The sequence below is a fragment of the Panthera leo genome, chromosome D3 (genome assembly GCF_018350215.1).
Source record: "Panthera leo isolate Ple1 chromosome D3, P.leo_Ple1_pat1.1, whole genome shotgun sequence".
Taxonomy (NCBI): domain Eukaryota; kingdom Metazoa; phylum Chordata; class Mammalia; order Carnivora; family Felidae; genus Panthera; species Panthera leo.
Genome location: NC_056690.1, coordinates 91,987,637 through 92,015,391, shown reverse-complemented (window position 1 = coordinate 92,015,391; position 27,755 = coordinate 91,987,637). Strand labels below are relative to the sequence as shown.

The following is a 27,755-nucleotide window of genomic DNA, read 5'->3' as shown; positions in this document are numbered from 1 at the left end:
CCCCCTTGGCCGGTCGGCCAACCACCTGCACACATTTCATCCAGATTCCTGTTGAATGCAGGGTCCCGGGCCCCCGTTTCCGCCGCACCACCCACAGCTTGGGGATCGGGTGCAGGAGTGTGTGTTCTCGTAAGGTCCCCAGGAGACTCCGAGGAGCCTGCTCTAAGGGAAGGAAGGAGCCGTGTCCAGTCTACACGGGGTTATCCGAGCGTACACGCGTGTGCTCACACACGTTTTCATGAGGGCACCGAAATCCGTGTGTTTCACTAGTCGAGCGACTTTGCGTCAGAAAGAGGGACCCGTGGGAAATAAATTCTATGCTTTCGTGTTTTCATCTGCGTCTTGTTTGTTATTTTCTCTGTATTCGGAGAATAGCTTTTATTTCCTGCCTAATGAGCACTGGCGCCTCTGACGAGGAGTATTTACGGGTGCCCCTATTCTCATCCAGGTGCCTGTACACCTGAAGCCTAACATTTTTGCGAAACTTGCTCTAAAAGCAAACGCTACGGAGCTGTGTTGCAGGCTTCCCAAATGCAGCGAATACATGATTAATCTTTTAAAACCCGTTGACCATGCTCCACACTGCGTTCCCAGGTCCACCAAGATAAGACGGGTGTGGTTCTTGGCCCGAGAAGCTTCTCCGTATTACTGGGGGATTAGATGCACACAGACAGGTTTCCCAGGGCAAAACGTCTGCCCACGGCCCCGCGCTGCGCACAGACAGCCACGCCGCGGGACTGCTGGTGAGCGGGACCCCCGGGGAGAGGGAGGGAGACAAGGCAGCCTTCCCCAACAGCACTGCACAGTGAGGGGGACTCTGCCCTGCACCCAGGTCCCTCCCAGGCCTCCTGCTCCCCCAGCAGCCCCGCACCGCTCCCTGGGGTGGCCTGTCTGGCCGTCCTGGAAGTCCTGCTTCCTCATAGGCCCTCTCGTCCCCGGGGCCCTTCCCTCGCTGTGTTTCCAGGATGTCCACCTTCCCCGCTCAGCTTTTAGCAGCGGTGGCTCTCGTCTGTGGTTTGGTAGCGTTTTGCCGATGAGGGATGGGTGTTGGCTGCCGCCTGTGCGTTCTGGGAAACCTCCACGTACGTCTACTGGCCTGGGTGTCATTTCACAGCGTGTGGGGCTCGTGCCTGCCGCATCCACGGAGGGACGGGCTCTGCTGATTCTGATCATCACCAAACAGCTGACACAGCAGGGTCCGGATTGTGCAGGAGTACGCCCAGTCCTAAGGTTGACTCAGCTTACTGTCCTGCCTTAAAAGACCAGATAAATTAAAGCAGGAATTTAACAGAGTTAGGAAGTAGTGGTGTGTGTCTGCTTGTGTGTGCGTATGTGCACGCGTGGCCGTGAGGGTGCTGTGGTTGTTCTCATTCTGGTTCTTTGGTGTCTGAAAATGTAATAACCTTGGGCTAGCTGGGACCGAGGGTGTCTGACTGTCAGCAGCAGCTGCCCTGTCCTTCCTAGAAATATGAAGACGATCGATGACACTTCAGAGACGGCGTAATGCATCCATAGCTTCCGCTCATCGCCGTGTGTTGCTGTCTGAAAGGCGGTGTGGTTCCAAACGGGAGATGATGGCTCTTTTATTCTCTTGTCGTTTGCGTATGTCAGACTCATTTTTGAAGAGAGAGGGATTTAGACCAGATGCTGGAAGCTGACCTTACTCATTTCAGGCTGCTGGTGGGAACTTGCTCTGTGAAGCAGGCTGTGAGTGCACACAGTCGGCAGATGAACTCCCTGAAAATGCAGTGCGAGGTCACGGTCGAAACCACATTAGGGAACCGTCCTAACACCATCTATAAACGAGGGTCCGTAGATCTGCCCTTACAGGGGATTAGCGACACCCAAGTGAAGTGTGCAGTAGGAAAAGGACGTTTTAATGGGAGAGCACATTAGAACCGGGACAAACTTCAAACCCCTCCAAAAGTAAAAACACAACTGAATTTGCTCATGAAGAAAGAGACGGTCGCCAGTGGTGCCTTTGCGCGAGCTACCATGATCCGGTCACCTCAGACCTTGCGTCTCCAGGACGTGACTCCATTTGCTCTCGTAACGTGGGCTCCAAGAGGAATTTGAGGAAGGCACCCCGGGCTCAACCAGGGTTTGTCCCTGACCTCCTCCAGTGGAGTGACACTTAATGACCGTGACACCTGTCATCAGGTGGGGTCCCGGGCATGGTTGCTCTGGGCTCCCTGACTGATCACAGACATCTGATGGTGTCTGGTGGAGGCCAGGGGAGGGCAGATGTGAAAACGTGCGGACAGGGAAGCCCAGGCCCCACGCCGTGCCTACAGTGAGGTCTTGGGACAGCCTCAGCCGTGGGCCTGGCTTTCGCACCAGTGGTCCCTGCTGGGCTCCTCTGCCCTGGCAACCCGGCCGGTGACCAGATAACCAGGCTGCCCTCCACCTGGCGGCCAGTCGCCGTGCCGGATGCTGCTTGGATTCACCTGGCTTCGGGTGCTTCTGTTTAACGACATTTGGGCGAAGTTTTATTAGAATATAATGTCTACCTTAGCACTCTGAAAGGGTAATTAACTCACGTAAGAACGCTCGCCCCTCGACATCTATTACACACTGTAGTATGTTTCCACGTGGTGTCACCCAGGCCTGTCATAACCAGTGACTGGTGAGCGGAGCACAGGTGCGGCTTTATGTGACCCCAGGGCCACTTTGTCTTCTGAAGGGCTGCGTCCCACCTCCGTGCTGGATCACCTCCCGGCCCCATAGGAGCCCGTGTTTGCCCTTGACCGTGGGCACCTGCACACAGCGCGTGGGGGAGGCTGCTGGTCCGGGGCTTCCACACCCTCCACCACTTCTGCTCCTCTGGTCCCCATGCGACCAAGCGTCGGAGGGCTCTGTGCGGAGCTGAGGGCGGGGCCTGCGACTCTGGCCGCCGCCCTCTGTGCTCGGCACCCCAACCGGCGTGTGGACCCACGCTTCCTTTCTGGTTCCTTCTGAGCAAGGGCTTCTGTTTTCAGAGGGCTCTGCCCCGAGACGGCCCTTCAGTGCCCCTGGATCCGAAACTCCTCCCCGTGCACCAGGCTGGACGGACCTCCCGGCAGCTGCTACTCCCCAGGCCTCCCCACGGTTCACAGGTTGCTCCGGTTCTGTGGGATGCCACAGACCGACGATGGGTCTCCAAACACACGTGTGCCGTGTGTGTGTGTGTGTGTGTGTGTGTGCACGTGTAAATGGGCATGTGCACATGTGATTGAGAGAGGGGACAGCTTCGAGTACCTACGACGTCCTCATCACCATTCTGGTGCTGGGAAGGTAGCAATGTGCCTCTGGAACTGGCCTCCGACAGCCTGTGGGGTTTTCTTTCCCAGGCGGACCCTGTCTCGCTCTAGAAAGGTCTCAGGCACAAGTAGGTGAGGTGAGGTCTGAGGATCCGCCTTCAAAGTGACCGGCGGGACAACACGTCTGTGTCCTCCTACCCAGATCTCAGAAGAGGGAGAGACACAGCACGGACGCACCGTGCATGGGCGTGCACGGGCGAGTACACGCTCGTGTGGGCACGTGACGCAGTCCAGCTCTTTTCGCCCTGCTCCTCCGATGCTCCTTCTGGCACCGAGCACCGAGCAGACGCTCACGTCGTGAGTTTTCATAGCATCTCGTCCTGGACTTGGCCTCTGGCTTCAGGAAGCCAGCTGTCGTCAGCAGTCGGACACAGCGTGGGCGGCTTTGCCTAAACCTTGTCAGGAAACGCTCCAGTTATAAAGACACAGGGAGTGCGAAGTCTGTGCTCAGCCCTGGTGGAATCTGAACGCTATTAGCGGCTGCCGAGTCTGGAGCCAGCCTTGTCCAGCCCCTGGTTTCTCCAGAAACACAGCAAATGGGCCCAGAGAGGCCAGGGGGCCCGTCCACGGCCGCCTCACTGCCACGGGCAGGTGGTATTAGAATCCGGGTTTTCTGCCCCAAGCCTGTTTTCTCCCACACGTCCTGTTCCTTTGCTCTTTCAAGTAAGCTGGTTCCGCTCTGCCTTTAGATGTCCCCGCCCTTCATCTGAATCTGGGATGGGGGTCAAGTAAGAAATGCTGCAGTTTGTATGGAGTATGAAGGGTTAAGACTCCTCATGATAGTATCATAGCAGTTCACCAGGGAAGCACTTTATAGCCTACAAAAGGCCATCCCAGACGATCTTGATTTTGATGGAACAAGAAAATCATAAGGCCTCAACCTGGTAGTAATAAATCAGTGCCTTCTGAAAGGATATCGATCTTCCTGCGCCTTCAAGGTACCACTTAGAAACCAAATGCTGCGCAGAAACTGCTTCAAAAGCTCAAGTTCAGAATGCAAGCTTCCGGCAATCTTGTGTTCACAATATGCTTCCTGCACTCTTGATTGCCTGTTATGTAATTATTCCTTTATTTCTTTTTAAGTTTATTTCTTTTTGAGAGAGACAGCATGAGTGGGTGAGGGGCAGAGGGAGAGGGAGACACGAATCTGAAGCAGGCTCCTGGCTGTCGGCACAGAGCCCAAGGCGGGACTCAAACCCACGAACCTGGAGATCGTGACCTGAGCTGAAACCAAGAGTCAGAGGCTCAACTGACTGAGCCCCCCAGGCGCCCCTGTAATTATTCCTTTAAGTGCCGTTTTTCAGGAACAGCTTGAAAAGAGACTTCATTGCATGATGTGGTCGTGTCAAGCTTCATTATTTACCGTTGCTTTGCGGTGGTTTTTAGGCAGAAGGAGGTGAGGAAGGAAGGCTTTGTGAAGTTGTCGCTAATGTGTTTTGTACCAGGAGAGCATACGTTAAAAGGTCTGAGATGGAGGAAGAGGGGCCCCCTCTGACCTTTGGATGGAGCTTTTGTCCTTAATGAAGCCAAGACTCAATGCATGGAGAAATCCTTTCTCAGAGGAAATTGGGGGCCGGGTCCATTCGAGGCCGAGCTTGAGCCGGAACTCAGGGACCGTCAGAGGCTCATCTTCTGTAAACCGAGAGCTCAGTTAGAGCCCCCCCTCGGCGCAGGGGGAACACAAAGAAGCCACACTGTTGACGCGTCCATCTAGCACCTGTCACGTCGTCACCCCGTCATGACGGCTGCTGTCGGCCTCCTGGATCCAAACCCACAGCCCCGTCGCTGCGTCCTGCTCTCCCGCGACGCGTCTTCCCGCCGTTTCTGTAAATACGATTACCACTCCGCAGCGTCCTGGATCTCTCCGTTGCGTCTCGAGAAGTGCAGACTCACCCAGTAACTTGTGGCACGCCCGGGTGAGCCTCGGGCCCACTAGACGGCTCCGAGCCGGGTCTCCTGCAGGCCATGGTGGGTTGGTGACCAGGCGTAGCATTCTTTTCCCTGATTGCAATCTGGAAGGTTCTGGAAAGAAGTCACTCAGTACTGTGCTGCGTGCCTGTGTGAAGATAAGGTGCCAGTGAGATCTGCTGTCTCTGTGGGACCACTTAGGGGTTGGTGATTTGGATCTGGAGGTTTTAGATCAACAGTTCTAGGACCCGAATGTTCTCTGTGTTTTCGGAAAGAAACACAGCTTTATCTTAGTTAAGACTCAGACTATGCTCTTTTGGCCCCAGGCCACACAGAAACCTACTGCCCGAGCAGGCGCATTTCCTCCCTGTGCTTAATGATCATGAGCCATCATGCCTGATGTCAAGGAATGTATGAGTCGTCGTGGAGGTGGGTTGAGATGCACTGAGTCCAACACACATCGTTCTGTCGTTTGATCACTGGCCCGGGCTCTGAGCAATGCCCAGAGCGTCTGAGTTTCTTCTCACTGCCGCTGACAGTGCCCCGGGTCACGAGGCACCCCCGGATCTCTGGTGACCGGGCAGGTGTGGCTGATGGCCGGCGCCCCGGGCCGTGTGGCCTAACACCCCTGTGATGATGTCGCACGCGTGACTCCCCACGGGGGCCGAGGAGGGGGACGCCCGTGGGCCGGTCCCGGAAGGCAAGGCCCCTGCGGGGGTTGATTATCCTCTGACCCAGGGTTTGTATCTTCAGGTGCCTGTAAAATATTAACCAGTTGTTTCCAAGCACCTCCGGGAAGTAACATTCACCGTCCCAGGTTTACGCGTTTGGAGCCATGTGGGCCAGAACCCTCAGCGCCAGGCGGGGAGCGTCTGCAAGAAGGGGCATGCCCTGCCCACCCCTGTTACTCAGGCTCTAGATACCTCCGCTCTGAACCCCCGCCTGCCTCGTCCCGGTGCTGGGCCCCTGGCTGGGACAGCTTGTGCGCTGCCTGCCTGACACGAAGCCTCACAGGGGCAGCGGGGCCCAGCATTCGCTCGCGGTGACGGAGTCGGGCCAGCGGTGCTGCGGGGTCTCCAGACTTCCCACCTGCCGGGGGAAGGGGGTGCCCCCATCCGATCCTCTCCCCACGCGTCGGCAAGGCCCGTCTCAACGTGACTTGTGATACGGAGCAAGGCCGGCTTCCTACCGCCTGTTTGTGCCCGGAGACTTTTTTCTCTGTGCACAGTAGCAGGCCGGGGAGGGGCCTCGTGGGGCGAGACCCAGTCATCAGCCAGGAGGGGAGGGGGAAGGGGGTCCGGACCGCTGAGGACTCTCCCTCCAGTGACACGAAATGGGAGAAAACGGGGGTGTCACCGGGCCATTCCGAGGCCCGCGTGCTGTTGAGTCGGAAACTCAAACCGAGCCTGGTCGGCCTCCCTCGGCCTCCCTGCCTCCTTTCTCCTGGGGGCTGTGTGTTCGCACGCACACCAGCGTCCAGATGCTTGCTCTCATCTCTGCTGTACGAATCGTTCAAGTGCTTGCCCCGGAAATTGCTTCAGACTCCCCGTTCTCACCTCGGCTCCCGTAAGCTTTCCCGCGGTTGACGAGCACGTCACCTGCTGTTCGCTGCCGGACCCCCACGCCCGCCGTGAGGTCTAGCCCGCGAGTGGCCTTCGGAAGTGCTCTTGGCGTCCTCCCTGCCTCGTTTCCCAACGTGCTGGAAAGAACCCCCAACTTCCAGATGCCCCCCGTGTTCCCCTCCCCGTGCTGCTCACGCCGCAGATCCGCACGCGCCCGTTTGCCGTGACGGAGCCTGGTGCGGACGTGCAGAGCGTGGAACAGCCCGGCTCAGCCTCACGCCTGTGTCCCCAGGCTCAAAATTGCGCCACAGAGAGCGCGGCCGCTCCGGCGTGAGCTTGAGGACGCCCAGCCCGGAGCCCGCGTCGCGGCTGCTCACCGGTGCCCGTGGGTCGAATCCGAGGGTTTTGACCGCGGCTTGGTTTCCGAGACGACGGCTCGCAAATCCTTTTCAGCGTCTTTGCCCAGCGCTGTCTACTGCGGAGACAGTCCCGCGTTCCCGCTTCCTGCACGTGTCACGGCGCGGCCGTGTTACCCGAACCTCACAGCCGCCTGCTCAGGTGGGTCAGGCAGGTGTCACCGCCCCCTTTACAAGTGGGGGCCGAGGCTGAGGTTAGGTGAGTTGCTCGAGGCCGGGGGGCCAGGTCGCAGCCAACCAGGGGCCCAGACTCCGAGTCTGTCATCCCTCAACGCTGCTTTCATCCTGAACAACGAGCTTCTGAACTTAAGAAAACCCTCCCTTCCTCCCACGTCTCCTTTTGTGAGATGGCTCAAAATCCTTAAAACGCTACCCCTCCTGACTAGAAAACCTTTAGACCTTTCAATTGAAAAATATCAAACGAGACCCTGTTTGCTTTGGGTGCATTTCACCAAGGGTGTGCGGCCTTCCCCGGGGTGGACGGGACGGCTGGCGACTCCCTCTTCGTGTTCAGTTCGCTGTATTGATGGACATGTCTCGTGCGACTGACGAGCGTTTGGAGCCCCGCTCACCACTGGGGCGGACGGTGTCGGGAAAGGCTGGGATCTCCAAGGTTAGCGGTCTCCCCGCGCAGGGCAGATACGGCGAGGGTGCTTCCCTTGGGAGGGTCGGCCTGCAGCTCTCCTGGGGGTCCTTCTGTCTGTGGTTCGCGTTCCCAGAAAGGAAATGATGATGCCCCTTTGGCAGTTTCACAGCCTCCTGTCTTACTACCTTTATTCAGGTTACCCGGTTTCCGGGCTACCCTGACTACACCCTATCAGTCTAAATTCTACAGTTTTCCTCTCCATCTTCAACCCGCGATTCAGAGATCAAATAGACCACTTCTGTGCAAATCCACGATCCTCCTCCTACTTTGCATTCTTCTAGAATGTATAGCACCTGGTGATTCCAATACTCGTGATTGACACACTCCGTCCCGAGGACCCAGATCCCCGCCCCACAGCAGGTGTCCACAGGGCATCTCCTGGGTACTGGCTACTGGCCCCCAGTAACGAGGTGCGGGGGCCGTTCGGACCCAGGGCCCAGATGAAGCAGGAACTGTAGTAGTGACAGTGAAGTCTGTTGACCTTTTAAAGTCTAGTAAAAAGCAAAAATCCCGTTAATGGTTGATGACAAAGTACATGGACTTGTGAAAACGTTGCTTTCGTGATTTAAAAAATGAAAGAAAGCAGAAGTTCCCAGCCCGGTGGGATTTTACATCCTGCTGCTCTAAGTACATGTTAACGCTCTTCTTGGCTGGCAGTGGCTCTCAGGGATCCTAGGGGGTAGATTTTAGCAAATTCTCTGTGGGCTCTACGCCTGGACCCGTCTCTGTGGTCAGTGCAGACCCCAGCCCGTCCCTCCCGGCACCCCCCAGTGCCCTGCCACTGCGCTTCTTACTGGCCCCGCCCACACTCCCGCAAGTGCACCCAGGACGGGGAAAACATGGCTCTGAAACAGCACACGTGAACAGTCGCACCAGAGACCGACGACAAAGGCACATCGCCCTCTGGCTCGACACTGATCACGAAGCAATTATTTATTTAAAAAAATGTTATTACAGGAAAGTTGAACTTTTCCAGTTAAGACATGTGTGGCAGATAGGCTCTTTGGGGTCCTGATTAACTCCCTGTCTGTCTCACTCTGCATTCGGCACCTTATGTGACATACCAGCCATTCTGTAAGAGGGGGAGAGGGCAGTTCTCTTCCTGATGTGTGGTCAGGGCCGTGGCTGTCGGTCCATCACGTTACTGACCCCTCCACAGCACGTTGCTACAGGTGTCCGATCCCAAGGGAAAACCAGAAGCCGAGAGAAATCAAACTTGCTAAGGAAGCTCTACAGGTAACAACTATTGGCAGGCAGGGAATTAAAACCCAAATAATTTCTCACGTGCACTTCTCACCAGTTATTCTTGTAAGATACCCGGTAGGGATTTAAGAAAGCCTCTGCCCTTCCGTTGTTAAACGTGTGTACCCCGCCCCCCATACAGGTGTTTAAAGGAATGGGTTCCTATAAGTTCGTATTGTTTTCAAGGCTACTTGCTAGAGTAAGGTCTTACTTACTTTTGTTGTGCTAATTAATAATTTAGAAAATGTACGATGCTTAGACCTACTGTAATGGTTTATTCCACATAAGACATATTTATAGTATGTTAAAACAATCCCTAGTTTTACTTAAAATACTTTCCTAAAAGCACAGTACCCTCAAAGCTAGATTCAGTCTTCTGAACTTCACTTTCTCAGCTGTGAAATGGGAACAAAGCTTACAGGGCTCTTCCTGTAATTGCGTAACCTACAAGGCGGATGCCTTGAGCCCAAAGGCACCGTGAGGGACAGTAGCAGACCAGCTGCCCCCGTCACCCTGACCCCGCACGGCCGCTCCCAGCTTCTTGGGCAGCTCCAGGCTCAGTCCCCGAATTCTGGGAGGTTTGGGCGCACGTAAGAGGGTCTGGGTGATTTCTGGGAAGACCGGTATGGAGACCTTCTCTGTGTCACAATAACGTTAGCCCATTGCCTGTAAAAACGCACGTGGCGGTGCCTCAGACACAGCCAGTTAGCATTTCCGTTTCCGAAGGCTCTTCCGTAGGGGAACCGCTGTCTCTGGAGTCCCCTGCTCGCAGTCTCCTTTGTCGCCTGCGTGGTGACTACAGTCTCGAACCAGCAGAAGTGCTCAGTTAACTTGCCGTGCTGGGCTGCTCTGTGGTTCAGGGGAGCTCTCCTTACGGGCTCCTTGTTTGGTGTCGCTTCCGGGCTTCTCAAGGGCCGCTGCTGTCCCTGCCCCCTTCTCTTCCCTTGACCTTGTCAGCCTGAGGGGATGCCCCTGCCTGGGGGAGCCCCTGGAAAGGTCTCTGCGGTACACACGCAGTCAGCGATGGTGGCTGCAGCTGTTTACCCCCCAGCACGTGCTCCCATGCACCTGCCGGGAGGATGGAGGGACGGAGGGACGGAAGCCAGGGTGCCTAGAGCCCCCCACGGGGTGCCTCGTTCTCACCACTGGGCAGTGAGAGGGCTTTTCTTCCCTCCACTTGAAAGGAAGCTGAGGCCCAGAGAGGTGGAGCCAGCTGCCCCACGTCGCCCAGCACAGCCTGCCCTGGAGCCCGGCTCCGACCTGCCGCGTGTGCCCTTCACAGAATGAGAGCAGCTGGAAGTGTGGTGTCTCTGCCTCTGCATCCCTGCGCACGTCAGCCTCCTGTGCAGGTGCACCCAGACACCCCCCGGGGATTCGGTCCCTGTGGGTGCCTTCAGGGTGCCCTCCGAGGTGCCGTGGGTCCCGGCTGCACGAGGGGCAAACTATAAACCACGAAGGCCCAACGGCTGGGTTGCTTTCCAGTAAGACTGGATCACTCACGTGTGAGGCTTATGCTCACTTCTAGCTCCCCCTGCCCCCCCCCCAGCTCACACCAGTGTGGGTAACCATGCGGGCATTATAGAAGGTTCCAGAAACCCCCGGCGCTGACTAGGAGTGTCCTCTGGACCTGGACTTCCCTCTAAGGAGAGGGTGGCAGCCGGCCACAGCCAGAGGCCATTCGCCCTCCCCTCCCCCACCTCCCTCTTGTCGCTGTTGTACAAGAAGCTTGATGAATTACCCGCGATGCCTCACGCTCCGCGGGCTTCCTTGCAGCACCCCACACGTTCGCCAGAATCCTGCTCTCTCGAGTCACTTAATGGCAAAAATAACGTGGCCCAAAGACGCCCTGCCAGTGTCCCACCTGTGTCCACAGCGGGTTCGGGAGGCTGGCAGCTGGCGGTGAGTCCCCTGTGACCCCCTTGGCGGTCAGGCCGTCACTCGTGGGCGCGCTGTGGTTTGCCCGTGGTCCTACAAGACGCCCCTCAAGCACCACAGGTGCCTTGGAAGGCATTGGCCCGCGACGAGGCCCTAATCTGAGACGAAGATCGGATGCTACTTGTCACTCGTATCCCCGGTCTTTCTCTCCCCGCCCAGTTTGCATGTTGCGCGTTTAGGGCTGGAATCTGCACGCTCGAAATGATACGTATAAAGTAAGTTCTCCTTCGGTGAATCTGAGAGGCCAGTCAGAGCTACCTGGTTTTTGTATGCCTTCAAAAGTCTTACCTGGACTTGCGTTACTTCCGTCTATCCCGGGTCCGGTGGTCTTGAGCTTTCTGAATATTGATTAAATATTTCGGGAATGGGATTCCCAAGTACAGCCTGAAGTTTTGCTTGGAAGTGTGATGAAGTTTTGATCAGGACAGACCAGCTTGGAAAAAGCATTACTTTCGCAGCTGGGGAGAGATCGGTCACTGGGTTTCAGCCGCGGTGTGTATGTCGGTGGTGGGGGTGGGGGGGAGATCAGTCACTGGGTTTCAGCCGCGGTGGGGGGGAGGGGTCAATCATTGGGTTTCAGCCGCTGTGTGTATGTCGGTGGCGGGGGCGGGGGGGGGGGGGGGGAGATTGGTCACTGGGTTTCAGCCGCACCTCAAAGGCCCTCTGTCCAAACATTGCTCTGCGTTTGCCCACAAGCAACCCCCAGCTATTTATACCCCACACTGTTCTGATTTAGGTTAAATCCTTAGAGCTTTGTCTTCTGGAAGGACGGAACATCTCTCCGGAGTTGCTCAAATGCCAGCCGGGGCGACGGTGAGGGAGGCGGTGGGCACCAGGGGGTAGGGGCTGGAGAGCAGGGTGCCCAGGTGAGAACACGGAACATCGCTCGTTACGTTCAGACAGAAGACGACCCCGGAAGTCCAAGTTGCCGACTTCCAGTTACTGCTTTTGCCTGTGTTTCATTTTTTCCCCTTCGCCTGTTTCACCCACCCACCCCCCACCTCCCCTCTGGGGCCCATCAGTGTGTTCTCTGTAGAAAGATTTCTTGGTCTGTTTCTCTTTTTTTTTTTTCCTTTGTTGCTTTGTTTTGTTTCTCGAATTCCACACCTGAGTGAAATCATATGGTATTTGTCTTTCTCTGACTGACCTATTTCATTTAGCATAATACTCTGCAGTCCCATCCACATGGTTGCAAATGGCAATATTTCATTCTTTTTTATGGTTAATATTCCACTGTACGTGCACACACACACACACACACACACACACACACACTACATCTTCTTTATTCATTCATGTATCAATGGACACGTGGGCTATTGTAAATAATGCAGTAAACATGGGGGCGTGTATACCTTCAAAATAGCGTTTTCATATTCTTTGGGTAAATACCCAGTAGTACGATTGTGGGATTATAGGGTAGTTCTATTTTTAACTTTTTGAGGAACCTCCACACTGTTCTCCACAGTGGCTGCACCAGTTTGCATTCCCACCAGCAGTGCAAAAGAGATCCTCTTTCTCTGCATCCTTGCCAACCTTGTTATTTCTTGTTTTGTTTGTTTGTTTTAGCCGTTCTGACAGGTGTGAGGTGATATCTCATTGTGGGTTTGTTTGGTATTTCCCTGATGATGAGTGACGCTGAGCATCTTTTCATGTGTCTGTTAGCCATCTGGATGTCTTCTTTGGAAAAGTGTCTATTCATGTCTTCTGCCCGTTTCTGCACTGGATTATTTGTTCTTTTGGTGTTGAGTTGTATCAGTACTTTACATATTTTAAATACTAACCCTTTGTCAGATATGTCAAAGATATGCAAATACATTTGCAAATGTATTCTATAGGTCATCTTCTAGTGTTACTGATTCTTTCCTTTGATGTTCAGAAGCTTTTTGTTTTAATGTAGTTCCAAGAGTTTAGTTTTGCTTTTGTTTTCCTTGTCATAGGACACAAATGTGGTGCTATGGCAGATGTCAGAGAAATTACTGCCTGTGTTCTCTTCTAAGATTTGTGTGGTTTCAGGTCTCGCATTTAGGTCTTTAATTCATTTTGAGTTTATGTTTGTGTTGGTGTATGAAAGTGGTCCAGTTTCATTCTTGTGCATCTAGCTGTCCAGTTTTCTCAACACCATTTATCGAAGAGACTGTCTTTTTCCCATTACATATTCTTGCTTCCTTTGTCAAGATTAATTGATCATATCATCGTGGTTTTATTTCTGGGATCTCTATTCTGTTCCATTGATCTATGTGTCTGTTTTTGTGCCAGTACCATACTGTTTTGATTACTGCAGCTTTGTGGCGTATCTTGAAATCTGGGATTGTGATACCTTTAGTTTTGTTCTTCTTCTTCAAGATTGCTTTGGCTCTTCAGAGTCTTTTGTGGTTCCATATGAATTTTAGGATTGTTTGTTCTAGTTCTGTGAAAAATGCTTTGGTGTTTTGATAGGGATTACATTCAATGTGTAGATTGCTTTGGGTATCATGGACTTTGAACAATATTTGTTACTGCCTGCGTTTAGTTTTGAATAGTCAATTCTTATTTCTAAAACAGAGTGGGAGATCCACAAGTGTGTAATGCGTTGTTATTCTGTGTCCTCTCTTCATCTAGCAAGTTCTCAGTATTCAGTTAAAACCCTGCGTGGAATCCAAGAGAAATCAAACCTCAGAGTAACAGCTGCTTCACATCCACATTCAGACCCAGGTCTCCTGGGAGAACACCCACTCACGTTCCTTGACGACTGAGCAGACTCCCAGATGACAAAAACGAGTTCTCCCCTTATTGAGTAAAGTACTATGTGTGCCCAAACCTCCATTTTCCCCGTGAGGGTTCTGTGGTGATCCAATTTAAATGAATGAGTACAGAGATGACAGAATCACACCAGAGGCTGAAATTATCTGCAAAGGTAAACTTGCATCTTTAAAAGCATGCATTTTTAGGGGCGCCTGAGTGGCCCAGTCGGTTGAGCGTCCGACTCCGGCTTCGGTTCGTGGGTTCAAGCCCCACGTCGGGCTCTGTGCTGACAGCTCGGAGCCTGGAACCTGCTTCAGATTCTGTGTCTCCCTCTCTGCCCCATCCCCACTCGTGCTCTGTCTCTCTCTGTCTCTCAAAACTAAATAAACATTAAAAAACTTTTTTAAAGCATGTATTTTTAAATATTGGGGGTTTCTTTCACTCGCATGCATCAAAAATGAGGAATTCACCTGAATCCTCTAAGCTTATGGTGTTTTCTCACTGCCAGAGCTGTGTCTGTGATTTGCCAGAACTCATTATTGCCACGTCACCGAATCTTTCTCTTCCCGGGGCCGTCACTGGAAATGGGATCGCCCGCCCCAGTTTCTATTTACAAAGCATGAGGTGGGAAGGGTGTTCTGTCCACACGCGGTTGGCTGTTGCTCGTCTCTGCTGTGTAACGGCTCACGTACTCACACACACCCTGGGAGGTGACGCTCGAAAATCCCTTTCTCACCCATCCTGCCCTCAGTTGGGGTCTTGTGGACAAAGGCAAGGGCATCCTTCAGGGTCACTGAGAGGCATCCAGAGCTATGGGAGGCTTGGAAAAATTCAGATCTTAAGCAATTAATTCCCCTTTTTCCTGAGGAGTACCTTTTGGGGGGGCAACTCTTGCCTTTCATCCAGGCGTGTGTAACGTTTTAGAAATCCTTCCCGTTTTCAGAAGACAGTTCGTTTTGTTACCTTTCAAGGAAAGCTGTTTCACGTTCAGCAGGGAGTCGGTTCTCTCATAGTCGTTAAAAAGGGTTCCTCGTGGAAAGTTACATTTCGGAACGGCAGTTCCTAAATACCAGCACCTGCAGCCCATTGATGGTTCACAGCGACGGAGTGAGTGGTCCTGATGCACGTCCAAGGGTGAAGGTGGAAACACAATTGGTGTAGAGTGGGTTTGGCTACATTCTGCAGTGTTGATCCTTTTCGGGGGGAAAATCATGCATTTGCTGCTGAAGTTTATGTTAAAAATACAAATGGGGAACAGAGTTTTTTTTTTTTAATCCAACTTTATCTTCCTTGCAAATGCTGCAAATTCTTGGGATACTTGTCTGATAAGCAGTCCTTGGTCTGATCTTGTGGTTTCTGTGCTCACGTGGTTCCCCAAACAGTGAGCCCGCGTGGACCGCCTCTCATTTTCAGGAGGGTTGCCCTGTCCTGCCTGTCAATGCGTCTCAGCACGCCTGGGGTGGGGGGAGGCGTGCCCCCCAAGTGTGTGTGGGTCGCCGGGTCGACACCATCCACGAGTGTTCTCGACCCGGGTTCTTTGTCTACAGATGAGAACATAGTGGAGAGTCTTGGAGACTGAACGGAGTGTGGGTGCGGGCAGGGGCCCCGCTTCCCAGTGTTTGGCTTGGGATTGGGGGCCAACAGAGGCACCCACTGGTGAGGTTTCCCGTGCCTCAAGTCTGGGGGTTCTTATTTTCTCCTTTCAGAAATGGGCAGAACAGAGCACGTGTCACAGGACTGTTGCTCGGATTGGAAACTTTGAGAGTCCCAGCCTTAAGGCTAACGCCTTCTGTTTTTCTTCTAGCTTCTGACCAGCGCACCGGCTCAGGATGGGAAACCACGCGGGAAAGCGGGAGTTAAACGCCGAGAAGGGCCACAAGGTAAGAAGCGAGCCGGGCTCGGAGCATCCCTCCAACAGCATTTGGTTTTGTCCTTAAACACGACCCTCCCGATGCACACGGTGGCTGCCAGAGCTCCTGGTACAGCTGGTGGATTGTTACCCCCTACCTTAGAAACCTCTAGGGCAGACAGACCGAACCCCGCACGCCTCGGCCGGGACCCCAGGCCCACGACCTTGCCAGTGACACCCCCCTCCCTCCCGTCCCACACCATCGCTGTGCTGCCCTTGGAAAGTACAGATGCGCCAGAGGGGAAAGGGCCAATAAAAATGGTCCGATTCCTTCCAGGGAGTCCGAAGGAGTCTCCTCCGTATGTCCCACACGACGTCTGCCACCCACCAGGCTCCTGGTGGCCTCACGCTCTGGCCGGGGCTTTTTCTCCACCACCGAAGGGTCATTTCAGATGAGGAAAGGGGGCTGACATGGGGTGAGATGTGCTGAATCTCCCCTGACTCGTGGGGGGGCAGGCAAGGGAAATCACTCCTTGTCCTTGGTGCCTAACTCCACGGAACCTGACACGTGTTACAGCCACAGACAGATGGCAGTTCACAACGTCCTGGCACTGAGGCCGGGGCGCCCCCAGCGCCACGTGGGACCGAACTGAGTGGAGGCCCACCCCCTTGTCGTGTTGCGTAGCACAGTCTTTATATGATAACAACCCACCCAGCAGCACTGGGTCCTTCCTGCTCGGTGCTTGGACCCCATTTCTGTATCCGCCGGCTGCGACATGTTCCGGAATTTGCTTTCAGGTCTTCCCCTGCAAAGGAATGAGTGAGAACACCCTGTTCTTGCCCATGTTTTACCTCAACTGAAGTTGCAAACAGCATCATCTAGTTTCTTGACTCACGATTTCAGGCCCAAGGTGAACGGGAAGGGAGTTACGTGTCTGTGACGTTGCTATGGGTTTGGAATCCTCCCTTTCCCGCCGAAAGGGGAAAATTTTATGAATACTTCAACGATTCCAGTAAATACTGAACGGGGACTGACTTGTTAATTTTTAAAGGTCAAACCATTCTAGCGATAATCTCATTGTCATAATGGGCAGAGGGGTTGAGCTCTGTGCCGGGTTACCGTGGAGCCTGGAGATTCGGGGACCGGGGTGCCCTCTGACCCAGGGCAGAGTCTCCCCAGAGGTGAAAGTGGAGAGGGGCCCTAGGCGGAGCTCTGGCCTGTCAGGGCCGCGGGAGCGCAAGTCTTGTAGGGACAGATTTGCGACTCCGGTTCTAAACGCCACTCTGGGGCTCTCAGTTTCTTTCCTGTCGTTGGACCTCATAAAACCCAGAGACATGGTCTTAATTTGTTACTTCTACCTAAGTAAGGTTGTTGAGCACCAGTAAAGCCTACACTTGAGGCTCTTGTCTCCTGACATCTAATGTGTAACGTTTGGATGGTTTGCAACATTGGAAATTTACGGACACTGGTTCCTGCAGGTGTTGTTAGGTGTAAAAGCTCTTTGTAAAAAAACTGTTTTGTAACTGGACAGAAAATGTTTGATGCCTTTCAGAGCGAGTGCCAGAGATGTTACACGGCACGTAAACTTGTACCAGGACAGAAAACAAGTACACGAGCTCCTGCCATACTGTTGCCCATTCTGTGTGTTTCTGCATGTAATCCTGTGAGGCGTGTTTTGACTCGCGGGAGAGTGGAAGGAAAGCTTCTGTCGTGGCAGGGTGCTGGGCTGACCTGTTAGTGGGGGGCAGCTGCAAGGCAGAGTCCCTTCCCAAACCCTGGCCTCCTCCTCTGGCGGGAGCTGCTCCCTGGCCTGTCCACCCCTCACCTCCCGCATCGTGCCGTGCACGAGGGTCTTGGCATTGGTTGTTTGCACAGCTTCCTGGTCCGGCCGGGCCCTCTGTCCAGCGCTGGGGAAGGAGACGTAGTTGCTTCCTGCCGGGACCTTCCAGTCTCCAGCTCTCGGGTGTCTGCCCGTGACTCAGCACCTTGTGCCTTCTTACTGGCTTCTCTCTCCTCCTAAAGAGGATGCAGGAGGGAGGAGCATATGGAAGGGATTACTCTGGAGTTTCTCCAAAGGTGAAAGGAAAGGCCCCCCTTTCCACCCTGGCATTGCCGGTAACCGCTGGGGCGGGACGCACAGCTGCGTAGCAAGGTGGCTGACAGCCCTGTGCCCGTGGCCCCAGCACAGAGCAGAACACCCCATGGTGAGTGTGAGGGACAAAGACCCCAGCCCCGGGAGGAACCACGGGAACAGAACGTTTCCGTGATTCCTTCCCGTTCCCAGAAATGAAGAAACCCCTATTTTGCCTTTGATTCCCCGTGTTTTTAAGAGTCGTGGTAGAATTTGATTTCCAGATAGCGCCAGCTCACTAACTTATCAGCTCTTTATCAGTCGCTCCCTGTCTAGCAAGGTGACTTGGTAGAACCAAAATGTCCCAGCCGCCCTGGATGACCCAGAGGGCTCCCACGTTTGCTGCTGAACCCCCCCCCAACTCCCGGCTCTAGGCCAGACTCACAGGGTTCTCAGCAGGCCCCTCCCACAGAGGCTCCGGGAAAACTGGTTCCACAAGCTAAAAATAGACTCCCCTGCCTTTGGGGAGGCTGCACCTGGCCGATGGCCCTGGGGAAATGGGCAGGACACCTGCACAGGGGGAGGAGACATTTGGCTCACTGGCTACTACAGGGATTCCTTACCTCTCGTCGGCTTGAATAGAAGGTGTCAGACCAACTGTTCCTTGGGAGGAACTGCGTATGCAACAGGCCCCGAGCAGAGGGTCCGTACGTGACGGGCACTTGGGACATGGTCTTTATGCCACGGGCCCTGAGCAGAGGGTCCACAGATGACGGGCCCTGAGGTTAGGGTCCATACACCTCAGGCACTCCAGGCAGAGACCACGTATGTTGCTTAGGCTGCCCTGGGTTTGTATCCCACTCGGCGTGGGACCCTGCATTTCCCCGTTTCCCAATTTCCTACCTACCTTAAGGAATTAGGATTTCCAGTGCCCTTGAACTATTTCTTAACATCTGAATTCTCAGGTTTGTCCGTTTTGTTTGTCTGTCTGTTTCTGTTTTTGAACACTGACATCAGTTTCCTTGGGAATGAACTTTAAAAAAAGGAGCCCTTAAAATCCCCTGATTTCTTTCTTCTCCCGTGAAAGTAGAGGGTGTCACTCGTCAGAATCATTCCTACTGGAAATGTGAAAAATAAAGACAACCAGTAGTCTGCGTTGACATATTTTCTCCTTTTTCCAAAATGAGTGAAGTCAAGTGATGAGTTAAAATGTTGAAATCCTAGCCAAGCACAACAGTCCTGAAAACCTGCTTTCATCTGGGGGTGGCCTGGACTTCTCCTCGTGGTCGTACCTGGCCTCACACACTTTCTCCACAGGTGCCTGGCCATGTTTCTGGAGGTTTCTGTTTAATCAGCCTAAGGAAAAATAGACCACACTGAAAAACAAAATCTGAGAGCTTGCAAACATTCACATCTAAGTTTTACAGTGGGGAGTAACTTCGTACTTTGGTATTTCCAATTAAACGGATTATCTGGGCTGTTGTTCAAAGCCGAGTGCGTGCCAGGCACCAGCCCATGCACGTTGCCTCTCCGGGGGCGTTCACATCCCTGAAAAGTTCATTCGCGTATTTAATGATCATTAAAACCCACTTCCTTGATGAGACTCTCCAGAGAACATTCGAAGGATGCTCTGAGAAAAGAGACACCAGTTTGCAGATGTGCAAATATACCCAGCAACGTGCGGACCGTCTTTCCCTCTGACGGGTTTCCTTTGAAACCACCGACATCCCAGCTGTACAAGGGGCAGACCTTGTCCGCCTGCTGGCTGGTTCCTCAAGGCCACGCCTCCATGGAGCCCTGGGTCCAGCAAGTTCTCATCCCAGGTATGGGATGGATGCTGTTAGGTTGCCCAGCCTGTGTGGAACGCTCCGTTCTGGCTGTACCATGCTCAAGGGTGAGAAGGAGTTCTGTTTGAAACCATCATTGGTTCGAGCTAATCCTCTCTCCTCCCCACATGGAAGTCAAGTTCAACAGGGTCCTGACCTGGGCCAGCTCTGCTCGTGGATGTGTCCCCAGGCCCCCTCTCTCCCTGGCACTGCTTCTGAGGGGGACCTGACGGCACAGTCTGTGGGTGAGTGTGGCCAGTGCACCCCTCCCACCGCCAGCTCCAGGTCGCCCGGGCTCCCCCGGGGTCGCCAGCCTGCGAGCCCCGGGCCGGGCGCCTGTACTCCCTGCAGCCGCCCAGGCTCCAGCCAGCAGCCTCGTGAGACTGACTGAGCATGGAATTCACCCGGAAATACTTCCCTTCCTCATCTGACTGCAGTGCGTTGGCAATTGTTAGAGCCGTAAATGCATAATGTCTAGTTTCGAGGCACATCACCTAAAGGAAACTTTGAGAACCCAGATAATTCTTGTGTTAATCGTATGTTTAAAAGCTTCAGGAACTGAAGGGGTGCCTGGGTGGCTCAGTTGGTTAGGCATCCGACTTCGGCTCAGGTCATGATCTCGCGGTCCGTGGGTTCGAGCCCCGCGTCGGGCTCTGTGCTGACAGCTCGGAGCCTGGAGCCTGCTTCGGATTCTGTGTTTCCCTCTCTCTCTGCTCCTGGCTTGCCCACACACTCTCTCTGCCTCTCAAAAAGTGAATAAACGTTAAAAAATATTAAAAAAAAGAAAAAAAAAAAAAAAGAAAGCCTGGGGAACTGAAAAGCAGAAGGTGTTTCCTTACAGGCACGTACCAAATAGTTTGATGGTCTGAAACACGGACACATCTAGACAACATCTGGTAAATTCTTAGACGGCGAGGTAGAGACTTCCACTGTGCCTTACCCTCAGCGGCACTTCAGAGCTCGTTCTCTGTCAGTCCTGGTCTCTGTCTCTGCGTCTCTGTCTCTCTCACACACACACACACACACACACACCCCTGTAAAGGATTCCTCCCGACCCCGACGGTGGAACGTTCAACTGTCTCTCAGATGCATGTGGCCCAGAAGCACGTGATGTGCGGCTAGCACGACCCAAGAGCCACATTTGAAATGTTATTTATTTTTAAATCACTTAGACTTAAATGGTCTAAGTTTGGGGGTGCGGCACGGCCCCGCTGGATGTTCCGTCCCCGTCACCCTAATCCTCAGGGTACCTGGAACCCCATCAGATAAGCGTCAGCACCTTTCTGTCGGCGAAAAGAATTCTGGTCTCTGTCAAAGTCATATAGTTTCGTGCAAAGGTTAATGGTGAAGGCAGAAGGCAAAATCCCGTGAACAACACAAACACAGTTAGAAGTACCAGAAACTACCGAGGGTGATGCTGGTGCCCTACAGCCTCCGACGGTGAGAAAGAGGTCTCGGGGCACCTGGGGGGCTCAGCCAGTGGAGCATGTGACTTCAGCTCAGGTCATGGTCTCACAGCTTGTGAGTTTGAGCCCCGTGCCGGGCTTCACCCTGACGGCACAGAGCCTGCCTGGGATTCTCTCTGTCTCTGTCCTACCCCCCTGCTCTCGCTTTCTCTCAAAAATGAATAAACATAAAAAAAAAAAGAGAGAGAGAGAGAGAAAGAAGGTGTTCTTGCCCCCCGCAGCCCGGAAGGCCCACGGCATGTGGCTCTGTCTCCGTCTCGCTCCAAGGCGGGCCGCCTGGGTCAGAATTCAGGCACGTGCGCGTTCCAGCTGTTTCGGGGTTCAATGCGCACTCGAGTCCACCCTCCTGCTTGCTTCCAGAGAACTTCAGTGAGCGCCGAAAAAGAGAGAAATACAATAATGTGAAAGACATGCCCTTTGAAAGAAGCCTTCCAAAATCTGTGAATAGTCAATAACCTTCTCATTACAGTTCTGGAAAACTCACCATGAGTCTGCATCTGACTTGAGCACAAGCCAGAGAATGTCACGCGAACCATCTTCCTGCCGTTGGGTTTTGTAAAGTCACGTTTGTGCTGGGGACCAGAGCCAGCTCTGGTGGGGGGGGGGGGGGGAGGCTCCCAACCCAGAGGGCAGGTGTTTGTGCCCCACAGGGAAAGGCCGCAGTGCCCACTGGTGGGCATGTCGGTGCTGTGTCCGAGATACAGAGCTTTTTTACGAACATTACAGAATCGTCTTACTAAGTGTTTACAGCAGATTCTAGAACGTGTTGAGTCAGCAGTGCTCCTGGCTGTAGGACGGACTCAAAGAGAAAGTCCCTTATCACCGATTTGCGTAGAAACACGACCCTAAGGTTGACTCTGCCTTGGAAGGGTCAGAAGCAGGCACTTGTTTCGTCAGCTGACGCAAGAACGCTCACACCTTTGCGGGTCGGGCGGCAGTGAGTGGACAAACACCCGTGTAATTACCGAAGACAGAAGGTGTAATTAGTGACACAGCCACCCCTCAACAACCCTTAGTAAAAATAGCGCCGGGCTGATTGTGACGCGGTGCCCCAGGCCACGTAAACCCACGAGCCGAGCTGTCAGCAGCCAGCCTGTGGACCGTCAGCCCGCAGGCTGTCCCGTCCTGCCCCCTGCCCGGCGCCCCCGTGGCTTGGAGCCGGCCACCCTCCACCCTGGGGGGACCCCTTCCATGCCCGCTCCTCCTTCGAAGCCAAGGCCTCGGGATCCTGGGCCTGCGGTTGGGAAGGGCTCCCGACGGTCTCCGGGCTCGGGACCCCGAGGGCTCCGGCGTCTGGTTTGGGGCTTGAAAACCCCATGGCCGGGACACCCGTGCGACGCTCATGTTCCGTGTCCTTGCGTGCTACCGTAGGGTTTCCGAGGTCTGCAAGCTCGTGGGCAAAGCTGGTTTTTATCAGAAACTGTGACCCAGTTCGCAAGCTGCTAACTTGAGACCCGAGCGGTTGTTAGATGTAAGTGATATATTAACACTGGTTATTAAAGTGAAATCAGTCGCCAATAAAATAATTGCGTAACACTACGGACGGGACAGAACACGCACCAGATGTCACATGTCCTCCGTGTTCGCCCGGCCCGCAAACCTGTCTTCTGTCTCCCGTCCCGGACTTATGTCCTTGGCCCTCGAGCAGCTGGTGGCCTGAGACGAGGCGGCCGGTGCTCCTGTGAGACAGGCCTGTTTGCCGTCTTGTTTCCAGCTGGATGCACCGAGCTCTCTTACTTCACTGGCTGATCTTCCCTAATGGCTCTGTCGCTGCGTCTGTGGTGCTCTGTTATTGTGCGTGTGCGGACGGGGAGGAAGGGGAGTCCGAAATCTTGCCCTAGCGTCAAAGGGAGCACGGAGCGAGCAGAAGCACAGCTCCTTTCATTTCGTGTGTGTGTGTTTCAATCGAGAAGGCTTTTGAGCTTGTGATGCGTGTGATCTGTGTGAAGCGGTTTTTAAGCTCTCTTTGGGGTTTACCTGTGACCGAAAACATGGTCTCGGGTGGGGCCGAGCACATACTTGTTCGTGAATCATCAGTGACGTGGAGGGTGTTAGACGGCAGGGGGCGGGGGGCCTCTGGGACAGGTGACGAGCCACGTTTCCCGGAGCCGGCCGTGCTGGGGCTGAGGCCGCTTTGGGTGCTGAGTGGCTGTCATCACCCCCAGTGACTCAGTCCCTTGCCGTTCTGGCAGCTCACACAAGGCTGGCTGAACCCCGTGTCACGGTCCAGGCCAGGTGAGCTCAGGGACGCCACTGAGGAACTTAATCTTTGAAGGCAGATTTGTCTCTGATACCGACAGGGAAAAGCATGTCCTTTCATATGAAAACTCTGTGCTGCTTTGTTATTAAGAAAGAACGTGAGAATGCAGGCTGGTGCAGCCCCTCTGGAAAACAGGATGGAGGTTCCTCAAAAAAATAAAACTAGAACTACCCTACGACCCAGCAACCGCACTACTAGGCATTGATCCTCGGGATACAGGTGTGCTGTTTCGAAGGGACACGTGCACCCCAATGTTTATAGCAGCACTATCGACAATAGCCAAAGTATGGAAAGAGCCCAAATGTCCATCGATGGGTGAGTGGATAAAGAAGATGTGGCATATATATACAATGCAGTATTACTCGGCAATCAAAAAGAATGAAATCTTGCCATTTGCAACTACATGGATGAAATTGGAGGGTATTATGCTAAGTGAAATTAGAGAAAGACAAAAATCATATGACTTCACTCATATGAGCACTTTAAGAGACAAAACAGATGAACATAAGGGAAGGGAAACCAAAATAATATAAAAACTGGGAGGGGGGACAAAACAGAAGAGACTCATAAATATGGAGAACGAACTGAGGGTTACCGGAGGGGTTGTGGGAGGGGGGATGGGCTCAATAGGGAAGGGGCACTAAGGAATCTACTCCCGAAATCACTGTTGCACCCTATGCTAACTAATTTGGATGTAAATTTTAAAAAATAAAACAATAGAACAAGTTAAAATTAAAAAAAAATTATAAGCAAGGGACAGAGAATATAAAAAACAGTAAGGTTTGAAATAAGTTAAATACAATTTTTTAAATGAAAAATGTAAAACTCAGTTGACAGGTTGAAGTAAACGTTAGATACAGCTGAAGAAAAAATTATTGAATTAAAAGCTAGATACGGAGAAGTTACTTGAAAGTAGTCCAAAGATACAAAAACATGGAAAATATATGTTCTTAAATTATGGAAAGACACAAAACACTGATTCCAGAAACCCACTGATGGCCTTAAATAACAAATACATATATGACTATATTTATATAGTTAGTCATCTGACATTTTTTTTGAGAGAGAGAGAGGGCGCAAGTGAGTGAGGGGCAGAGAGATTGGGAGAGAGAGAATCCCTCGTGGGAGAGACAGAAGCGAGGCTCACCGGAAGCAGGGCTCATCCTCACCCGAAGAGGAACTCGAACTCATGAACCGTGAGATCATGACCTGACCCAAAGCCAGATGCTTAACCAACTGAGCCACCCAAGCGCCACAGTCATCCAACATTTTACATGAAACTGTGGAGCACTAAATGGAGTGGGATATCTATAGAAGCCTGAGCAAAAGGGATGGTTTTAACCTGATAGCTGGAAGACAGAAGCAGTGGGAGACTCTCTAATGTACCTAGAAGAAAATAAATGTCAACCTAGAACTCTATACCAGCAAAAGTATTTTTCAAGTCTAATGATGAAATTTTGAGTTTTTTCTATCTCAATGAAAACTGAAAGTTTACCAAAAATTCTCACTGAATAAAACTCTAAAAGTTTTCCTCACTCAGAAAGAAAAACAAGAGAGAGAACATCTTTATATTTCGTAAAACCCTCTTACGGTACTTTTAACGAAACGAAATGTAAAAATCCAGGTGTCAAAATGTTATTTCCTATCTTTTCTCACTTAACTCCTTTGGCAGTGTGGTTTTAAACGTTTAAATTTGGAAGCAGGAGATTTTATGTGCTGGAATATGCTTGTGAAAAGTTGTCTTCCGTGTGTATGTGTGTGTGTGTGTGTGTGTGTGTGTGTGTGTGTGTGGAGGGGGTGTTTCGAGCCCGCCAGCCCCAAACGCCGTGAACACTAATCACCAGCCTCCAGCTCACCTTCTCCTGCTCAGCCCAGCTCCACAGTCAGATGCATTCAACCTAGTCTCCTAGCCGTGACCTGGTACCTGCATTACTTTAATTGTCCTATAGTTAGGCAAAAACCTAGATAAAGTTCATTCTTAATGTTTCTGTGGCTATTGGTCCTTGCAAAACAGACTGTTATTTAATGCACCCTAAATTACACTTGAGCACGAGGCATGTGTAACCAAACACGGGCCATACGTCAACAAGTAAGGCAAGTGGGTGATGACATTAATTACACACGGCGTGGTAGGATTAGGGCAGGGAGGCGTGTGCTCCTGCCTCGAAATTGCGTTAAGACACGTAAGAAAACACCAGCGTCTTCAGATTTAAAAGTAAAGGCTAGCTCCGGTGTTGCTTTCCGATGTGTTTGAGGAGGGCCTTGCCGGCTCAGCTCTCCCTCCAGCCAGGCCGTCCTCTCCTGCCCCCGGGGCCCGGCCAGGCCGCCTCGCACCTGCTGTCTAGTCTCTGGCTTCTCCCAGACCTCCTCTTGCAGCTACTCTGTGTCACTGTGCTCATGCAGCACCCCACCCCCAATGCCAGGTCCCTTGTGTGTGTCTCTGGGGTTTTGCCCCGGATGCCAGCACCCACTCTCAGCCCATTTCCTCACCCGTGAAAGGTGCCGTGGGCACCCCGCTGGCCCCGAGCACTGAGCCATTTGTGTGCATTTGGGCATCTCGCCTGTCTGCTCTGCACGCACTTGTGGGGCCCTGCTGTCCCCAGGCTCTGTGCTACGATTTAGAGACACCATTTTACACTCAGTGAGTGGAATTTACAGAAGCCGCTTCTGAAACCCTGAACTCTGCATGCATGTGGTCCCAGGTGGAGGCTTAGAGCCCCCGTGGTTGCAGGAGTGGCTTTGCGAGGACTTGTGCAACAGCAACCGCTCTGGGGATCCCAGCACCGCCTCCAGGAGGGACCAGGGCCCCAGCTGGCTCCTCACTGTCCAGACCTCCTCCCCCTGGTGCCTGAGGAGCGTTGAAAGAGGCCAGACCAGGGGTGCCTGGGTGGCTCAGTCGGTTAAGCGTCTGACTCTTGGTTTCAGCCCAAGTCACGATCTCCTAGTTTGTGACTTTGAGCCCTGCATCTGGCCCTGTGCTGGCAGCACGGAGCCTGCGTGGGATTCTCAATCTCTCCCTGTCTCTGCCCCTCCCCTGCTCATGCTATCTGTGTCTCTCTCAAAATAAATAAACAAACTTAAAAAAAAAAAAAGAAGAAGAAGAAGAAAGAAAGAGGCCAGACTTGAGCCAGATTCAGTGGGGCAGGGGACGCAGCGGCTGGCCTTCTCAAAGGGGAGTGGTGGAACCCCCAACCAGGGATGCCCTTAGACACCACAGCTCCTGGGAGCTCTTGGCTTTCTGGGCAGTGGCCCCAGCCCAGGCTCATCTCAGGGCAGGAAACAATGAGAGGAAATGGCATGATCGAATGTATGTCCTTGTCTTTCTATGAAGTAAGGCCTCCGTGAAAGCACGTGTGTCTAAGGGACACCCAGTGACGCTGATGGCCACGTTCGCTTCATCGTCTAGGCTGTCCTGGCTCGTTGTTCCTGAGACGCTAAAATCATGGGTCTTAGATTTTTTTTTCTATTGAATTAATAAAAAGGCTCTTGTGGCTGCCACCCACACACCAAATAAATTGAATGCAAAATCCTTTTTTTGTCCTTCTATTCTACTTTGTCACAATTACAGTGTTTTAAAAGGTTCATTGCAGTGCATTTCAAGGTGAAATGTGATGTGGTATTTGTAGAATATTCCAAGAGTGTATGATTCTTCCTTTTGACGAGCCGTGTTTAATGCACAGACTCTTCTCGTTTGATGGTTCGAATGCAAAGTATTTAGTTACTCGGTTTAGGAACATTGCATTTCATGCCTTTCTTGCCAGCTCTTCAGTGTTTTAAAAAGAAAATCAGTCTTTGATTTTCTGGTCTTTGTTCGTGAACATACGTGATAGCACTCTAAGTACTAGGAGACGGAGTGTGGTTTTTTAAAGTCACAGTTCCCACAGTGCTCAGAACACCAGGATGCTTCACGAACAACACGGAGAAACCCAACGGAGCGCATCTGTCCTGGGTGACCCAGCCTCCACGTGACCTGTCAGGTCCATAAAGACTTGGTTCAAAATATGCTTATAATTTGTATCTTCATCTAACTAGACGCTGCCTTGATTTTATCGTCAGTTGCGAAACAAGAGAGGTCTGTGGCCTGAAAAAGAAAATTTCTCCTGAATGTGCCTTTGCAGCCAACGTCACGTTCAGACCCTTGATGGAGGGAGGACTCGATCTTATCACCCCTGGTGATCGGACCTATCACCACCTGTACTCGTGAAGTTCTCCAGACATTCCCAGTCTCTTAATGGAGTCCACAGACGTAGCCTGATTGGTTTCTCCGGCGCCGAGAGCCCGCTGGGGCCAGGTCTGCGGCTCTCACGGTTCGGCCCCCATCACAGGGACAGCAGGGTTCCGCTTGGAAGACGAGCGTGTGCGTGGCCCAGGGATAATTCCGTGTGCAGCGCGAGTGTGTTCGCTTAGAGCGAGGACACCAGAGTGCAGGTACAAGTCTAGTTCTGTGGGAAATTTCCCTTTCTGTTTGAATCTTACTGCATTAACACGCTCATGAAAGCCTGTTTGTTACTTAAAAAAACGATTTTACGTTCACCTCTTCTAAAGTACGG

At 52.8% G+C, this 27,755-nt stretch overlaps 1 protein-coding gene across 18 annotated transcripts in view; it reads left to right on the top strand.

Moving 5' to 3' along the window:
* Positions 1-27,755, top strand: part of LOC122203528 (myelin basic protein) — a 118,901-nt gene that overhangs the window by 9,136 nt on the left and 82,010 nt on the right. For 14 of the 18 annotated variants that reach the window (XM_042910454.1, XM_042910458.1, XM_042910464.1 and 11 more), the window contains exon 2: positions 15,537-15,612. In XM_042910454.1, coding sequence (XP_042766388.1) covers positions 15,537-15,612 — 76 coding nt within the window. Of the gene's footprint in view, positions 1-6,850; positions 7,328-13,458; positions 13,785-13,825; positions 13,905-15,536; positions 15,613-27,755 lie in introns of those variants that run through there. The other 4 variants (XM_042910471.1, XM_042910463.1, XM_042910461.1 and 1 more) reach the window with 4 other exon arrangements.